Below are 17,528 nucleotides of genomic sequence, written 5' to 3'. Positions count from 1 at the left end.
AACTTTAATTATCTCACATTGCAAAATTCACTTTAACTACCTGGAATTTTTGTAAAAAATACTTCAACCTCAAAATTTCAACTGCTTGGAATTATTGACAGTTTCACTATAATTTCTGAAAAAAAGAATTCTTTAACTGCCTGGAAATAATAAGGACATAGTCTTTAACTATTTGGAATTATTAAAAAACTGAGTTTAACTTTGTAAAAAAAAATTAAAAAGGAACTTTAATTGTCTCACATTGCAAAATTCACTTTAACTACCTGGAATTTTTGTAAAAAATACTTCAACTTCAAAATTTCAACTGCTTGGAATTATTGACAGTGTCACTATAATTTCTGAAAAAAAAATTACTTCAACTGCCTGGAAATAAAATGAAAATAGTCTTCAACTGTTTAGAATTATTGAAAAACTGAGTTTAACTTTTTGAAAAAAAAATTAAAAAGGAACTTTAATTGTCTCACATTGCAAAATTCACTTTAACTACCTGGAGTTTTTGTAAAAAATACTTCAACTTTAAAATTTCAACTGTTTAGAATTATTGACAGTTTTACTATAATTTCTGAAAAAAAAGAATTCTTTAACTGCCTGGAAATAATAAGGACATAGTCTTTAACTATTTGGAATTATTAAAAAACTGAGTTTAACTTTGTAAAAAAAATTAAAAAGGAATTTTAATTGTCTAACATTGCAAAATTCACTTTAACTACCTGGAATTTTTGTAAAAAATACTTCAACTTTAAAATTTCAACCGTTTAGAGTTATTGACAGTTTTACTATAATTTCTGAAAAAAAGAATTCTTTAACTGCCTGGAAATAATAAGGACATAGTCTTTAACTATTTGGAATTATTAAAAAACTGAGTTTAACTTTGTAAAAAAAATTAAAAAGGAATTTTAATTGTCTTACATTGCAAAATTCACTTTAACTACCTGGAATTTTTGTAAAAAATACTTCAATTTCAAAATTTCAACTGCTTGGAATTATTGAGTTTCACTATAATTTCTGAAAAAAAAATTACTTCAACTGCCTGGAAATAAAATGAAAATAGTCTTCAACTGTTTAGAATTATTGAAAAACTGAGTTTAACTTTTTGAAAAAAAAATTAAAAAGAAACTTTAATTGTCTCACATTGCAAAATTCACTTTAACTACCTGGAATTTTTGTAAAAAATACTTCAACTTTAAAATTTCAACCGTTTAGAATTATTGACAGTTTTACTATAATTTCTGAAAAAAAGAATTCTTTAACTGCCTGGAAATAATAAGGAAATAGTCTTTACCTATTTGGAATTATTAAAAAACTGAGTTTAACTTTGTAAAAAAAAATTAAAAAGGAACTTTAATTGTCTCACATTGCAAAATTCACTTTAACTACCTGAAATTTTCGTAAAAAATACTTCAACTTTAAAATTTCAACTGTTTGGAATTATTGACAGTTTCACTATAATTTCTGAAAAAAAAATTACTTCAACTGCCTGAAAATAAAATGAAAATAGTCTTCAACTGTTTAGAATTATTGAAAAACTGAGTTTAACTTTTTGAAAAAAAAATTAAAAAGAAACTTTAATTGTCTCACATTGCAAAATTCACTTTAACTACCTGGAATTTCTGTAAAAAATACTTCAACTTTAAAATTTCAACCGTTTAGAATTATTGACAGTTTTACTATAATTTCTGAAAAAAAGAATTCTTTAACTGCCTGGAAATAATAAGGACATAGTCTTTAACTATTTGGAATTATTAAAAAACTGAGTTTAACTTTGTAAAAAAAATTAAAAAGGAATTTTAATTGTCTTACATTGCAAAATTCACTTTAACTACCTGGAATTTTTGTAAAAAATACTTCAATTTCAAAATTTCAACTGCTTGGAATTATTGAGTTTCACTATAATTTCTGAAAAAAAAATTACTTCAACTGCCTGGAAATAAAATGAAAATAGTCTTCAACTGTTTAGAATTATTGAAAAACTGAGTTTAACTTTTTGAAAAAAAAATTAAAAAGAAACTTTAATTGTCTCACATTGCAAAATTCACTTTAACTACCTGGAATTTTTGTAAAAAATACTTCAACTTTAAAATTTCAACCGTTTAGAATTATTGACAGTTTTACTATAATTTCTGAAAAAAAAAATTCCTAAACTGCCTGGAAATAATAAGGAAATAGTCTTTACCTATTTGGAATTATTAAAAAACTGAGTTTAACTTTGTAAAAAAAAATTAAAAAGGAACTTTAATTATCTCACATTGCAAAATTCACTTTAACTACCTGGAATTTTTGTAAAAAATACTTCAACTTTAAAATTTCAACTGTTTAGAATTATTGACAGTTTTACTATAATTTCTAAAAAAAAGAATTCTTTAACTGCCTGGAAATAATAAGGAAATAGTCTTTACCTATTTGGAATTATTAAAAAACTGAGTTTAACTTTGTAAAAAAATTAAAAAGGAACTTTAATTATCTCACATTGCAAAATTCACTTTAACTACCTGGAATTTTTGTAAAAAATACTTCAACTTCAAAATTTCAACTGCTTGGAATTATTGACAGTTTCACTATAATTTCTGAAAAAAAAATTACTTCAACTGCCTGGAAATAAAATGAAAATAGTCTTCAACTGTTTAGAATTATTGAAAAACTGAGTTTAACTTTTTGAAAAAAAAATTAAAAAGGAACTTTAATTGTCTCACATTGCAAAATTCACTTTAACTACCTGGATTTTTTGTAAAAAATACTTCAACTTTAAAATTTCAACTGTTTAGAATTATTGACAGTTTTACTATAATTTCTGAAAAAAAAAAAATTCTTTAACTGCCTGGAAATAATAAGGAAATAGTCTTTACCTATTTGGAATTATTAAAAAACTGAGTTTAACTTTGTAAAAAAAAATTAAAAAGGAACTTTAATTGTCTCACATTGCAAAATTCACTTTAACTACCTGGAATTTCTGTAAAAAATACATCAACTTCAAAATTTCAACTGCTTGGAATTATTGACAGTTTCACTATAATTTCTGAAAAAAAAATTTACTTTAACTGCCTGGAAATAATAAGGAAATAGTCTTCAACTGTTTGAAATTATTAAAAAACTGAGTTTAACTTTGTAAAAAAAAATTAACAAGGAACTTTAATTGTCTCACATTGCAAAATTCACTTTAATTACCTGGAATTTTTGTAAAAAATACTTCAATTTCAAAATTTCAACTGCTTGGAATTATTGAGAGTTTCACTATAATTTCTGAAAAAAAGTTATTTTATCTGCCTGGAAATAATAAGGAAATAGTCTTTAACTGTTTGGAATTATTGAAAAACTGAGTTTCACTTTGTGAAAAAAACATTAAAAAGGAATTTTAATTGCCCATTGCTTCTTATCATAATCTTTTCATTATGTTTTTGCTGTTAGGTTTTTAATATTAGGAAGAACTACATCAACAAGGCTTGTCTTCCTGCAAATTCTATCGATTAGTGTTAGGTCAGACCTACTGTTAGTTACTACATAATCTTATTACAATTTGTATTGCTCATTTTCAAGAACAAGGTTCCGGCGTATACTTATAATATGGTACCTTGGCTGCTGATATGAGATTTAGTTTTTCTGCGAGCTTTTGATGCATTATCTTTGAAACTAGAACATGCCATTCTTTATACTCCATTGGTGTTTGACATCCACTGGTGATATGCTGAATGGACTCAGCTGTCTCACATCCATACCTACATCTGTCACTTTATACCATCGGGTCACCTACAACAAACTTTAAATAAGTTGTTGTTGGTATTACTTGATCTCGGATAGCTACAAGAAACCCTTTAGTTTCGTAGAAAAGCTGTCTTGAAATCATCCAGTAATTTGACGCCGCTATACCGATATAGCTTAAGTTCCTGAAGTTTAAATGGTGTTGAGTCATCTACATACGGCAGGACCAATGTCTGATGTTTGAGCATTTTAGAAACAGAGTCGCAAGTAGTAATTTGCTGAGTTAGTTGCTTCTCTATACGTTCATTTCTCTTCATGCCATATGTCGAAGTAGTAAACTCGTTCTACGGCACTGTGCGGCTGATGCTTATTAGCATCGTGAGGAGTGCTCTAGCCTTTCTGTGCAGATTTTTGATCACATTGCAAAATTCACTTGAACTACCTGAAATTTTTGTAAAAATTACTTCAACTTTAAAATTTCAACTGCTTGGAATTATTGACAGTTTTACTATAATTTCTGGAAAAAAAATTTACTTTAACTGCCTGGAAATAATAAGGAAATAGCCTTTAAAAAAACTGACTTTAATTCTCTCGAACAAAATTAAATATTGGTTTCAACAAGTAGGGAATTATTAAAAAATTTATTTTAACTGCCTAGAGCTATTGAAAACCTGAGTTTGACTCTGTGGAAGAAAAAAACTAAAGAGGGTCTTTAACTGCCTCACATTATAAAATGTACTTTAGCAACCTGTAATTTTTGTAAAAATACTTTTACTTTTTTAAATGTTATTTCACCTGCATGGAATTATTGACAGCTGATTTTAATTTTTGAAAAAAAAAATTAAAATTGGGTTTAACTGCCTGGAATGATTGATAACTTGGCTCTAATACTTTGAAAAAGTAAAATTGGCTTCAACTTCCTGGAAACATCAAAAAAATAGTCTTCAACTGTTTGAAATTATTAAAAAACGGATTTTAATCCTCTGGAATGAATTAAAAATTGAGTTTAACTGTCTGAAAATAATTTAAAAAATTGACTTCAACTGCTTGAATTATTAAAGCATTTATTTTAACTACCTAGAACTTTTGAAAAAACTGAGTTTTTAAATCTGTGAAAACAAAAGTTAAAACAGAACTGTAACTACTTGATATTGAAAAATGTACTTTAACTATCTGAAATTTTTGTAAATAACACTTTAACTTCAGAAATTTCTTTCAACTGCTTAAAACTATTGACAACTCGACTTTAACACTCTGAAGAAAAAATTAAAAATTGGTTTCAACTACCTGAAAATAATAAAAAACTAGTCTTCAACTATCTAGAAATAATAAAAAAATAAACGACCTGAAATTGTTAAAATAATTATTTCAACTACCTGAAACTATTGAAAAACTAAGTTTGATTTTTTTCTTAAAAGAACTAATTAACTTTTTTTATACCAAATATTATAGTTTTTTATATCGAAAAAATAAAGTTTTCAAAAAAACTTGTTGTTTCTTAGCACAAACAAACCTTCTATTATCTGAAAAAATTTTCATGAAAAATATCTTTTACGGGTACAAAAAAAATATGATAGGCTACTCGTATATAACTTATACATAAGGCGAAACATAAGCAATAATATGCAGGTTGTAACAATCTATTTTGTGAAAATTATACTGCGGATCTGAGTGAGAAGTAAATTATGGTACAAACTAAAAAAATCATTTTTTGCCATTTTTTTTACATAAGACGATCGTAACAAAATGATAATCCTCATCTGTAAAGATCATAATTACCTGAAAAAAATTATCACTTCAAGGCGATTGAGGATGTTAGTGAGGAGGAAATTGCATTAGAAAAATTTAGTTTTTACACATTTGTTAACATAATTCTCCTTATGAGAGCCACGAATCGCAGACGATTATAATGAAATGATGATCGTCGTCGGTAAAGATAAGAAATTATTATTGCAAGGCGATTGAGTAATTGAGGTACAAACAGAAAAAATTAATATTTTCTCTATTTTTCGACAAAAATCTCACGAATTAAAGGCGATTATAAAAAAATAATGATTCTCATTTGTGAAGATCATAATTACTTAAGAAAATGATCATTTCAAGGCGATTGAGGATGTGAGTGAGAAGCAAATTACGGTAGAAGCTGAAAAAATTGACTTTTACCCATTTGTTGACAGAAATGTTCTTCTCAAAGTCACCAATTGTAGGCGATCATAATGAAAAGATGATCGTCGTCTGTGAAGAATATAATTACCTAATAAAAATATTATTTTAAGGCGATTGAGGATGAGTGATGAGAAAATTGAGGTAGAAACACAAAAATTGACGTTTTACCCATTTGTTGATACAAGTCTCCTTCTAAGAGCCACGAATCAAAGAAGATCGTAAAAAGAATTATGGTTTCCATCTAGGTAGATCATAATTACCTAAGAAAATCATCATGTTAAGGTGATTGAGGATGTGAGTGATGCGTAAATTGAGATAGAAACTCAAAAAATTTATTGCTCTTGACTTTTTACCAATTTGTTGACACAAATCTCATTTTGAGAGCGCCGATTTGCAGACAATCGTAACGAAATGATGATCATCGTCTGCAAAGATCATAATTGCATAATATTTTATCATTACAAAGCAATTGAGTAAATTGAGGTAGAAACAGAAAAAATAAACATTTTCCCTATTTTTTGACAAGAATATCCTTCTGAGAGCCACAAATCAAAAATGACCTTAAAAAAATAATAATTCTCTATGTAAAGATTATAATTACCTAAGAAAATTATCATTTCAAGGCGATTGAGGATGTGAGTGATGAGTAAATTGTGGTAGAAACTGAAAAAATTGACTTTTTGCCCATTTGTTGACACAAATCTCGTTCTCAGAGCCATAAATCGCAGACAAACGTAACGAAATGATAATCGTGGTCTATAAAGACCATAAATGCATAGGAAATTATCATTTTAAGGCAATTGTGTAAGTTGATGTAGAAATAGAAAAAATAAACATTTTCCCTATTTTTCAACAAAAATTCCTTCTGAGAACCACGAACCAAAGAACATCGTAAAAAAATATGATAACCGTCTGAAAAGATCATAATGATCTAAGAAAATTATCATTTCAAGGCGATTGAGGATGTGAGTGATGCGTAAATTGAGATAGAAACTCGAAAAATTTACTTTATACCTATTTGTTGACACAAATCTCCTTCTGAGAGCCACGAATCGCAGACGATTATAACGAAATGATGATCATCGTCTGTGAAGATTATTATTACATAAGAAATTATCATTTCAAGGCAATTAAGTAAACTGGGGTAGAAACAGGAAAAGTAAACGTTTCAAAGTTTTGACAAAAATTTCCTGTTGAGAGCCATGAATTAAAAATGATCATAAAAAAATTTTCGTCGGTTTTCGCGGAGATTGAATGATTTTTTGGCTTATTCGGTTATATATAAAGCGTTCGAGTAGTTTGTAGCTCACTAGGGTGCGTGGTTGGGTGAGTCCACCTATTTACTTGGTTTCAGAATAGCTCTGATTTTAAATACTTTAAATTTCGTGGGTAGATTTCCTGTCCGTAGTATGTCGGTAAAAAATTCAGTCAGCGATTTAAATTCAAGTTTTCCATAGTATATTAGAAATTTAAAAATTCAGGTCTAGGATTTCGTTTGCTGTGAGAGGTCGGGAGACATAATTCCCTTTTTCTTTCTTTCTCTTCTGCTATTTCTAAAAACCATTTACTTTGTCACAGAAATCTGTGTATAGGACACAATCCAATAGCAAGCAAATAGAGTGACATTATTAATAATGCGGTATATGTACTACTCCAAATTGGACCAATTTGCTGACTATGTTTAGTTTATGTTATATAACATTGCCGAAATTAGATCATAGTGTAAACTGACAAGTTAATTAGATACGAATACTCAATTTAGACCTGAAATATGACAATTTAACCTACTTATTCGCTACCATTTTAATAATAAATTTCAAGCTATTTACAGAACGTAAAATAATTAAATATACTTGAGTTTAATTAAATTTCACGGAATGTTGAAAATAAATTTTAATTAAAGTTCTCTCGTCAGATATAAGTAGTTAGTTTTCAATTGATAAGTCGGGCTATCGGAGGTTAAGCTTCTGACTAATGTCCAGTTATTATCTGAGACGTTCGCATAAATTTGCCTCGGGGATGTACAATTAAGACCGAGTCTGTTCTGATAATCTGATACTGCCCCCAGTGACCTCGATCTAGAAATCAGGCTACAGTGGAAATGTGCAATTTGTAAGTACGAGCTGAGGATAGAATATTAAACAATTGTCGTAAAACTAAATAGGGTGATGATATTTGGGGCACAGGAATACAGATTTAGAATGATATAAAAGAAATTTAAACATATTGGTTAAAAAAATTTTATTTAAAAAATAAATATTTATCATCAGCTGTTCTTTTTCACCCATTGTGCCTTTTAGCTTTTGTAGAAGTTATTTTATGACATAATTTGTGGTGAGAGTAAATCTGAACTTCTTGTACAGTTCAAAAATTAACTTCTCGTTTTAAATGTAAGTATCCCTTTTACTTAAATCTTAAGACTTGTACGAAAATCACGTCTCTCGTTCTTATACTAAATCTAAATTGTAGTTCAGCTTTTACTACTCAAAGCTTAACGCTTTATTATTCATAACAGTGAGCATTTAAAGTAAACAGCAACACTTTAATAAACGTTATTAAAGAAATGATATAAAGAAAACTCAATAAACGTAAACAGATATTTAAAATTAACATTATAATAATTATTTAAGTAACGCCAGAAATTTTAGAATTTTATTAACTATTGTCTTCTGTCATCTAAAAAATTATAGTTCTAATGTAATTAATTATAAGGCTGTAGCTATTGCTTGTTAATTCTATAAAGTTTTTGTGTTTCTAATTCATGATAGACTTTTTCCTTTAACCAAAAATATGATTAATATCCAACAGCATGGCTTTTCTAAAGAAAGATCTATGACAAGAAATCTTAGAAAAGAAATTTTAATAACTCAGAAAATTACCGAAATCATAGATGTCGATGTTATCTATCTTGACTTTATATACAATAGTTTTTGATCAGTTGGAAAATAATTTAGTTTTAAGTAAACTAATTCATTTTGGACCTTGGAATTCTATAGTCGCTTTATTTAAAATAAATCATACTTGTACAGGTATTAATTTTTTATTAATGATACGGTCAATAAACTCGACTGTGATTTTTTACTATAACTTATATAAATTATACACACGGATTAAAAACATTTGTGATTGCATGAGATTTTAACGGAATCTTAATTTGATTAGCAATTGGTGTTTGAGAATGGTTTATAGGGAAGTGTAACAAAATCTAATATTATGACTTTTTCTTATAAGCTAAAACCGATAGCCTCTAATTACAACGTTAATCAAAATACCTTATTACGAGTGAGTATTACGCCTCAGGATTTCCGTGGGCGATTCTACATGAAAAATTAATGCTACAGACTTCTATCAATTTTTTATGAAAACTCAAAATTAAGGAAGATACAGGGTGTTAAAAAAATATTTTTTTTCTTATTTTCTTTAATAACTTTTTTTTAGTCAACTGATTTTCGCCAAATTTTGCATGCATGTAACTAGTGTTTCTTTGTATTCACCCTATTAATTTGACACTAGTCGTCAATGACAAAAGGCTTAAGCTGTCCTTTACCTTAAGAAAAAGACTTAGAACTTTCTTCTTTTAATCTTTTTATAAATTTGGATGTGAATTTAGTAAAGAGCATTAAAATAACTTTTAAAAAGGTGCTCCTGTTGCATCATCGTAGAATTAATGGTTTCCGAGAAAAACCACTTTAAACATTTACGTACGTTTAATTAGAAATTTTGATTTTCAAAAATTAACAAAGCAAGCCCTGAAACAAAACGCCTTAGTTTCCACGGAAGTGAGTTACGACATTGTATTATATTCACAGATAATATTATTTGCAATTTTGATAATTTTAAAATCATTAAAGGCCGGGATAGACGCCCCGTCATATACATCAACTTGCTTGCGCAAACTTAAGTTGTACGGCAAGACTGAATTCCTCATTTGACCACTAACTATTTAGTCTTGTTCATTTTGTTGATCAATTTAAACGTCCAAAATCAAGATGACTGACGATCTTTTATTGTTTGCGGCTGCTATTGCTATTATAGCAAAAAAGAAAAAAATAAATAAGAGAAAACGTTACAAGTGGTCAAAAGAGTGGTTACTTAAGCGACACGAATTATCACACCTACATTTACTAAATGAGCTTCGATTAGAACCTGAGGATTGCTTCAATTATTTACGTATGGACGAAGAAACTTATATGGAATTGCTCCAGGTAGTAAAAGGATGGATACTGTTATGAAAAAAGCAATATCACCACATGAGAGGCTCAGCGCAACTCTACGCTTTTTAGCAACAGGAAGAAGCTATGCTGACTTGAAATTTTCATGTGCAATATCTCGTCAAGCACTTGGTGAAATTATACCGGATACATGCAGAGTTATTTACGAAGGATTAAAAAATGAATATTTGAACGTAAGGTATTTTATTAAAAATAGTATAACGTATTAAACCTAATTATACTTAATTTAATTATTATCTTCAACGTTGTATCTTGAATAATATCCTCCAACGGATTGTGGGAGATCATTGGTTGCTTCCCCTAGCGATGTTGCAGTTTCATAAGTTCCAATGCGCGATCTAACCCTTCCATGATCATACTGAAAAGTGTCTATTCCATGAAATATTGGATTTAATCCCCCAAAGCGTTGAAAGGGTGTCACGGGTCCTTCTGGAGTCAATCTTAAAACTTCAGTGCTACTTGGCCGACTAACCTCCTGATTATACTGAAAAGTGTGTATATCAGGAGTTGCTGCTGATCTATCTGCTTCGATCTGGGTTACGATTTTTGATGTCTGGTAAAATTTTTTCATTTGTGCATGGAAGATTGCTTCATTAATCACCTTTTTGCAATATATGGCCATCTCAGAAGGCAGTTCTTGAAGTTCTTGGCCTACATGTTGGCCGAAAGCTGCATATTTTCCTTTGAAGTTTACTTGCTACAATATTTAAAACTTCATCGCTGCAATTCAAATTCTTTTGACACTAATTCTGGAATTTGATGTTGATGTGGATGGAGTGACCGATGGAGGACGTAGTGCTGTGTCGGATGAAGAATGGTTGTTTAAATTGTTTTCATGTTCGGTAAATTGACTGTCGTCCTAAAGAAAATAATTCAGATTATCAACTTATTTCATACTTTAAAGATTTACATCAAATACTTATGTTAAAAAAATTATTTACAAAACATAGGTATTTTAATTTATCATTCTTATTTCTTCCAGTTTCCAAGCAGCGAAGAGGAATGAAGAAGAATTGGTAGGGAATTTGAAGAAGAATGGCAGTTTCCTAATTGTTTAGGTAGCATTGACGGTAAACACATTCGAATATCGCCACCGCAAGATGCTGCTTCTTTTTACTGGAATTATAAGGGATACAAAAGCCTAGTTTTAATGGCCATTGCTAATGTGAAATACGAAATAATTTATTATCATATGGGCACAAATGGTCGTGTTTCGGATGGAGGTGTAATTGAAAACACTAAATTTTATGAAAAACTTGTTAAAAAAGAATTACGATTACCTACTCCTTCCCCTGCTAAAAAATTATTTTCCACTCAGCTTCCTTGGGTTTTTATCGAAGATAAAGCATTTTCACTACGTAAAAATTTACTGAAACCATTTGGCTTGCGAGATTTGACAAGAAAAAGAAAAATTTTCAACTAGCGTCTGTCTAGGGCACGCAGAATTATCGAGAATGTTTTTCTGCCCGATTTAGAATCCTTCATACAGAAATTAATTTAAAATTAAAGAGCATAGATTTAGTCATATTGACGTGCGTTGTTTTACATAACTATTTACGAAAAAAATGCTCTGATTCGTATACTCCCTCCGAGTCCTTAGATGAAGAAGATTGGACACAATCAGAAGTTCATACAGGGCTGCGAGTTGACCCTGGTATTTTAAGCGGACTACAATATGGACACAATCGAAATATTGCACAAGAAGCTAATGAAGTTAGAGAGTTATATGTGGGATATTTTAATGGCGAGGGTCAAATAAACTGGCAAAATAATATGATTCATTAGATCACGTATAATAAAATTACACTAATAAAGCATTATAAAGTTGTTTTGCTTTCTATTTAAATTAAATATATTTATACTTACATCTACTACTGGACTTTCATTTATAGTATCCATCCCATCCTGTCGCGGTGTCTCCTGGTCAGTCAAAAACATCAATAAATTAAAATACCAGAGATTTGGCTTATACAAGTCTTCTGCGCCCATACCCGACTGCGCACTTCTAGTTTTTTTTAACTCTTTCCGGAAACAAATACGCAATGAATTAATTCTTTTTATTACGCCATCTTTATTGGCTGCGGGATCTACCTCTTTTAATTTTTGAATGAGTATCTCATATACCGCATTTTTCTTGTGTTTGTTATTTCCGAGTATTCTTTGGATTTTACTTTCCAAAGACATGGATTTTCTCTATATAAATTAATAAAGTCTGTGAGGAAGTCTCTCTACATAAGCCGCAGGTCCGACATACTTAAACTCAAAAATTAATTACCTAAATAACTATATAAACTTCTTAATTTTAACCTATATTATTTATGTGCACCCTGCACCAGGATACTCTCTAGCACAAGGAGACGAAATTAATAAGTCGCAAGGACTGCCACACATTGCAACTACTGCTAAGACAAGTCTGTTCTCGAAAGAAAAATCTGGCCGGTTTGATTTCGTTCAAGCCAAACAATTGTCTGTACAAATTCAATAAATCTACCGACTTATCAGCACTAACGCCGCGATAAATCGTGCATTTTAAGTTTGCGCAAGCAAGTTGATGTGTATGACGGAACGTCTATCCCGGCCATAAGATTGAAAATATGAATAATAATAATGGTTTTCGGCTGAATTAAATCATTGTTTAAGTTAAAGAAAGGGGCTCATGAGTGTTACAGGACCAATCATCGAGAGACAGCTGACTATTTTAAATTTTCTAATCTCAGAAAGAGATGTAAAACTTTCAGTGATATTTGCTATCAAAATCACCTTTTGAAATTAGATCAGCAGCTTTATACTCACCCTAAAAGATTTTGGTTTAATTCAAATAAGGATAGGTAGGTAAATGTAGTAACTTACTAATTTAGTAAATTACAGGGATAATGAATTCTTAGGATGTGAGGAAATTCCAGAGGGTTTTGCTTAATTTTTTTCCACTATATATAAACAGAATAGCCCAAATAATCTTAGTGCTTGCGATCAGACTAGGGTAAATAATAAATAAGTCATTCAAGTTCAGGTCCGGATGGTGTTCCCAATAATTTTTTGTCAAAATATGTTTATACGATTTCTCACCCTATTTTTATTATATTTAAAAGATCTTTGGATACAGTAGCTTTTCCAAGTCTATAGAAATACAGCTTTGTGGGACCAATATTTAAGGCTGGTGATATCAGTAAATTAATGAATTATAGAAGTGTGAGTATACAATCTGCAATCCCAAAGCTTTAGAAAATAAACATTGACAAATTTGCTGGTATTTAATCAGGATTTACTAACTGCCTTAGGGAAAGGGTGGATGTCATCTACACTGACTTCTCCAAGGATTTTAATACAGTTAATCATGGCATATTACTGAAAAGGTTGGAACTGTTAGGCTTTCCTGGGAGATTAGTGGCTTGATTTTCTGATTTTTTGTCGGGAAGGACCCAGCAAGTTCGCACTGGTAATGATAGAAATGTATTTTAAAAAACATTATAATTTTCAACTTTATTTATATTTTTTGTTCTTTATTTTTTTGGTTAATAAGATACTATTAATTCGCCTTCAGGAAATTATTTTTTTCTGTTTTCTCAAATTTCCAAGTCAATTTCTAAATTCACATTTTGTTTTTCAAAAAAAGAAACGATAAAATATGAGTCTAATTAATTATTAGAAGAATCTGTATTTTAATTTTTAAATCTGAGTGTTATTTGTTCATTGCATTTTTTATATAATCTCTTGTGTATGAATTTTAAGATCTTAACTAGGCGGCTTATAAATTTGTACTTAGCACATTTTTTGTATTTTTTTTGGAAATGTCGATTTTAAACAGCTCTGGAGGATTTTTCCAGTATTACATATTGTTGTGAGCTATATTATTCCGTTGTTATCTATTAAAAGTTAGACAACATTTTTGTCTTTTCTGGTGTTTCGCAGGGTGGCCATTGTTCTCCTCTGCTGTTTGATATATTTATCAATGATATTGCTTCCTGTTTTAAAAATAGTAACTTCTTGATATTTGCAGATGATTTAAAATTTTAAAATTAAAAGATGAAGTTAAATTTTATAAACAAATATTATCTTCCCTTGACCAGGTTAGGCTACAGCAGGATTTAAACAAATTGTATTAATGGTGTATTAATAATAATTTATTTTTTAATATTAGCAAGAAAGTAGAAATAAGAGAAATGATTCATCTTATAGTGTTGCTGGCCGATATATTCAGTACTACAGCACAATAAAGGACCTTGGGTTATAGTTTAATGATCAACTAACCTTTAATACACACATTAATAATATAGTCTCAAGGTCGTTCAGGGTTCTTGGCTTTGTGGTTCGCAAGTGTAGAGATTTTTCACTGGAGAACTGCAAGAGAATTTATATCTCATTTGTGGTTTCTCTGCTTGATTATGGTTCAATGGTTTGGTCACTATTTTACATGAAGAGCTGCTTAGCCTTGGAACGGGTTCAGAAACTAGTTTATTAGATTTTGTCTGTTTAAGCTAAATATGAGAATTCCTGATAATCATATATATGACCATGCGTTGGAGATGCTTAATCTAAAAAATTTAAAACAAACACAAGGCGTTTACATTTAGATCTAATTTTTATATTCAAGTTGTTAAATGATCATATAAATTTCCCTAAACTTCTAAGAATGATTTTGTTTAATGTGCCAACCTGAGACATAATCGTTTGTTTTTCCTGCCTTTTTAATTATGCATCTCACTCTCCAATCAAGAAGACTTTAGGATTGTTTAACTCAGGTAAAGTGGATATTTCAGGCATTATCTTGTCTCAGTTTTAGGCATCAAATTAGGGAAATTATTTGAATCTTTGTGTTAATTTTTTTTCAATTTTTAAATTTTTGATTATGGAAGGTATTTTAAGTTTTAATATTTGTGATATTAGCTTTTAGCTAGTGTTCTTTTTTATATTCATTTATGAGTTGTAGTTAAGTTACCAGAACCAAATCAGTGTTAATGACAATTAAATGGTTAATATGGTTGTTAATTGTATTAGAGTTTAATAGTTTATTATTATGGTTAGGTTAAATAAATTATTATGTTGTATTATTCTTTTTTGTTATGGGGTTGATCCCGTATAATAATAAAATAATTTGTTAAATATTAATTTGCAGAACTACGCGACATGCATTATTATTATGGTGCAGCTGAGGGAAATGCGGTAAGAGCACAACGTTTGTACAGAGAAGCATTTCCGAACAGAAGAATACCACGATCGCAAATGTTTAGCTCTATCCACCAGAGACTAGGAGAATTTGGAGCATTTAAAATTAGTCGACATGATGTGGGGGGTCCACGAAGAACTCGAACTCAAAGAACAGAACTGGTGTTTTAAATGAGATTGAGGATATGCCTATTCTTAGCGTAAGATCAATTGCAACTCAGGAAAATATTCCAAAAATGCAGTTCATGAAATCTTACAAGAGCAACTCCTACATCCCTTTCATTATCAAATGGTTCAGGCTTTGAACACTAAAGATCCAGTAGCTCCACTTTATTTTTTTAGGACCATTAAAAACCTTCATAATCATAATTAAAATTTCACATGTTTTTGCCTCTTCATCAATAAAACTGTCTTTGGACATGATGGTTTAGTAAACCTTCATAATGAACAATATTGGTGCGACGAAAACCCTCATGCAGTTATAAGAACAACGTTTTCAGAATACATTTTTCCTCAATGTCTGGGCCGATATTGTCAACGATCATTTAATAGGGCCGCATTTTTTCATGCAAAGGCTAAATGGTGGGGTCTACTTAAACTTTTTAAGAAATGAGCCCAATCTACTAGATGATGTTTTTCTTCAAATAAGGCGTGAAATGTGGCTGCTACAAGATGGCGCTCCACCCCATTTTAATAGAGTAGTGAAAGAACATTTATATTAAAATTTTCGTGAAAGATAGATTGGACATAATGGGTTTGCGTAATGGCCTCCTAGATCGCCAGATCTAAACGCTATGGATTTTTTCTTTTGGGAATTTCTGAAACCTCTCGTTTACAAGGTTTCTGTAAACGGAGACAAAGGATTATTGATAATTGTGAAACAATTAAACAGAAGGACGGCATATTCTCTAGGATTCGTTGGTAACTTCCAAAGAAGAATAAATTTGTATATTGAAATGGAGGGGCAACATTTCGAAATTTTTTTATGAAAGTATCACTTTAAAATTAAATTAGGTGTGTTATTGTAAATAGTTATTTTATTTAATAAAGTACCCTTTAACAATGTGTGTTTTCAAGGTTGCTGTGTTAATTTTGAAAATACGAATATTTAATTAGTAAAGATACGGTTTTTGTTTAAAATCGTTTTTCTCGAAAACCGTTAATTCTATGATGATGCAACAAGTGCAACTTTTTAAAAGATATTTTGATGCTGCTGGGCGCCATCTTGAAAAACAAATTAAATAAAAAGGGTGGTTTTGTGGCAGATCATTTAAGGGTCCTAATGAGTGCTTTATAACCCTAAAATCTAAATTTAATATTTTCACCTACTACAAAATGGTGGTATATTTAATAAGTACCTCTATACATTAACATTTAACTTGACATATTAAATAAATACATTAAGTTTAATTAAGAAGATGCTGGAAATGGTTGCCTTGAACTTCTTGACACAAGAACCGTCGGTCCGAAATTTCACCCCGAATATTTTCAGATACACTAGCATCGATTTTTCTATAAATATTCCTTATTGTCTGTCGTAAATCCAATACTGAAGCAGGTTCAGATTCGTACACCTTTTGCTTCAAATAGCCACATAAAAAAAGTCTAAAGGTGTCAAATCTGGCAAGCGAGCTGGCCATTCCACAGATAATTAAACAAAATAATAATTTATTTGTTTTCGTACTGATATTTTTGTTACTGTCCTGAAAAAAAAAACCAAAACAAACTTTTATGGAAATTATCGCTGTCACTGTGAATACGGCAGAGAATTGAAAATTTTGCTTTAAAACATAGTATTCATTTATCAATTAAATTACCTCAAGTTTTAATATTTTGAATTGATCCATTCAAAAAATATAGAGAGGGGAGGACATTAAAGAAAAGCACGGTATATTTAAGTCATGTAGTTTTATTTTGAGAAATAGTAGATATTTTAAAAATGTAGTAATGATTTTGCGGTCATACATATACTTCATGTCTTAATGTCTTAATCATACGTTAAATAAATAATATTACAAAGTGGTCAGACACCTTTTAAAATATTTTGACATTTGTTATAATCTTCTTAAACATCTTTTTTCTTCTTTCAGCCACAAGTGTGCATGATGTCGAAGCAGTGCTGGGCAAAATCGCTAAGCTTCCTTGTGACATAGAACCTTCAGTAGCCAACGACAGACTTCACATCGTCATATGGTTTAAGGAAGTCAAAAATAAATCAGATCCAAACGCCAAGGAGAAACGAGTCCCAATTTATTCGTAAGTACTATTTATCTT

The 17,528-nt window shown here is 29.8% G+C and overlaps 1 protein-coding gene across 3 annotated transcripts in view; it reads left to right on the top strand.

Annotated features, from left to right (window-relative positions):
• The window catches only part of LOC126739500 (nephrin), an 835,262-nt gene that overhangs the window by 405,049 nt on the left and 412,685 nt on the right, over window positions 1-17,528 (top strand). For all 3 annotated transcript variants that reach the window (XM_050445213.1, XM_050445211.1, XM_050445210.1), the window contains exon 2: window positions 17,345-17,510. In XM_050445213.1, the coding sequence (XP_050301170.1) occupies window positions 17,345-17,510 (166 nt within the window). The remainder of the gene's footprint in view (window positions 1-17,344; window positions 17,511-17,528) is intronic.

The sequence above is a fragment of the Anthonomus grandis genome, chromosome 8, assembly GCF_022605725.1.
Source record: "Anthonomus grandis grandis chromosome 8, icAntGran1.3, whole genome shotgun sequence".
Taxonomy (NCBI): Eukaryota; Metazoa; Arthropoda; class Insecta; order Coleoptera; family Curculionidae; genus Anthonomus; species Anthonomus grandis.
The sequence above is the reverse complement of the archived record's forward strand: the minus strand, read 5'-3'. Positions and strand labels throughout refer to the sequence as shown.